General features: G+C 31.7%; 1 protein-coding gene across 1 annotated transcript; it reads left to right on the plus strand.

Moving 5' to 3' along the window:
* The first annotated feature begins 423 nt into the window (after positions 1–423).
* Positions 424–1,893, plus strand: LOC139877690 (probable small nuclear ribonucleoprotein G). The gene is made up of 4 exons (XM_071865119.1): positions 424–550; positions 648–670; positions 1,539–1,660; positions 1,777–1,893. Exons 1-4 carry the CDS (start codon positions 516–518, stop codon positions 1,837–1,839), a joined length of 243 nt encoding a protein of 80 aa, XP_071721220.1. The 5' UTR covers positions 424–515; the 3' UTR covers positions 1,840–1,893.
* The last annotated feature ends 238 nt before the right edge of the window (positions 1,894–2,131 follow it).

Here is a 2,131-nt window from a genome sequence, read left to right on the forward strand (position 1 = left end):
CGTATCTTTCTGTTCGCCGCGAGTTAAATTTTTCCGATAGTACCGTGACACTCGAAAAAATTTATTGAACAAACCAAAACTAACTACGTTCGAAACGGATACTTTTTAAAAAACAATTAACACAACGACATCTAAAACGGCGCTTAACACATGAGCCGTGTTCCCCTCTGTAAATACATAACGCTACGTTAAATATGAATACGTAGCCCGAAACCCCCCGCCGCAACGCGCGGGCCGGTTCGGACTAGTTATTATTATTATTATTATTATTATTATTATTATTATTATTATTATTATTATTATTATTATTATTATTATTATTATTATTTATTCTTTATTATTTTTTTTTTTTTTTCTATTTTTCCTTAAAATCCCCCTTCTATTAAAGTAATTTACTTTAATTTAATCGTGTGTGACTAATCCTGTATATGTGCGTTAGGGTTTCTGCGCGCGATTAACCTCACAAAATATTCAACTTCACTCTCCGTTTGTATCTCGAAAATTAGGGTTTCGCCATGAGCAGATCAGGTCAACCTCCGGATCTCAAGAAGTAACAACTCTCTCTATCTCTCCGTTTCAATCATTTGTTAGTTTCTTACTTTCTTAATTTCTAATTTCTACGTTTTTTTTTTCCCAACTGAAAACAGGTACATGGACAAGCAACTACAGAGTAAGTTCTCGATTCCGTACCGTAATTATTGTTATCAGTTTTAATTTGAAAGTTTAATCATCTTCGTATTCAGTGAAGTTAGTGAATTAGGGCAAAAAATAATTTCAGTTTTCAATGTCGTGCTATCCTACCTAAATAATATACAACAAAGTAATGTTATTTCAATGATTTCAATGATGTTCAATGCTTGTTAAATTTAGAATTAATGTGTTCGTGGAGAATTCAGTTTATGTTCGAATCAGATTGTAGCTTGAATGTATAAATTATGTTGGTTTGAAGCATAATGAAACATACATTATCCATGTATAATTATTTTAAAGGTATGCTTACCTTTAGAAGGATTAGGTAATGATTGTCGTTGCAATTATCGAGTAGCTTAATTGGCAGATATACAGATATACTTGACTGTTATGAGGCATGGATACTAAAAATTTGATTTGTTGTCAAACTGTGTTATTTTTGTGTGGGTATAATGAGAGGAAAGATCATCTTAATATTTCTATGTTGTGACTTGTTTTACTCGTTGATTGTTGCAAGTTGCTACTGCGTTTATATATGAACACCTCTGCTTTTTTACTCCAAATGTTATTAGACAAAACATGTTTCTTGAAATATACATTTAACATATGCTTAGAGATGGCAGAGGATTCAATAGATGCTGTTGTGATACTCAATGTTGTAACTTGTAAGTTTTATATATGTAATCGGTGAGTTATTTATCAAGCAATATGCTTTATATTTGGACTGCTATTATATTCGAGTATGATCTTTTAGTCAAACTTTATACTGACTTCTTTTGGTTACAATGAGGGATTAAAAGTGTGGTATGATGCAAATTTAACCTTTTTTCATTGACATTGCATTGCAGTTAAGCTGAATGCTAATCGGACAGTGGTTGGTACACTTCGTGGTTTTGACCAGTTCATGAATCTTGTTATTGACAATACTGTAGAAGTTAATGGTGACGAGAAAAATGATATTGGCATGGTGGTAAGTATCACTTTAACACTGTTATATATATATATTTTTAATCTACATATAAATATTTTATTTTAATATCATTACTAAAAGAAAAACAAAAACTTAGCTTACCTTTTTTTCTGCAGGTGATAAGAGGGAATAGTGTGGTCACTGTTGAAGCACTTGAGCCAGTCAGTAGAGGTCAATGACCCCAGACCCGTATTTGTATGGTACTGGTTTATTATGTAATTGAGTTTTTATTTTATTTCTTAAGAATGTTTCTAGTGATAACTGAAGCTGATTTGTGCCTAGTTGATTATCTTAATTGGTGAAACAAGTTGTGTATCAACTGCATTCTGACTTTCACCTCATTAATCGAGTTCTTGTTGTTTTTGTTTTCACCCTTTCTTTGTATTCCAAATATAATATAATTTGCTTAACATGGTTCTTATACGGAACAAGCTCTATCTTTAAAATGGTTAAAACGGGTCGGATCTCTAA

The sequence above is a fragment of the Rutidosis leptorrhynchoides genome, chromosome 11 (genome assembly GCF_046630445.1).
Source record: "Rutidosis leptorrhynchoides isolate AG116_Rl617_1_P2 chromosome 11, CSIRO_AGI_Rlap_v1, whole genome shotgun sequence".
Lineage (NCBI taxonomy): Eukaryota > Viridiplantae > Streptophyta > Magnoliopsida > Asterales > Asteraceae > Rutidosis > Rutidosis leptorrhynchoides.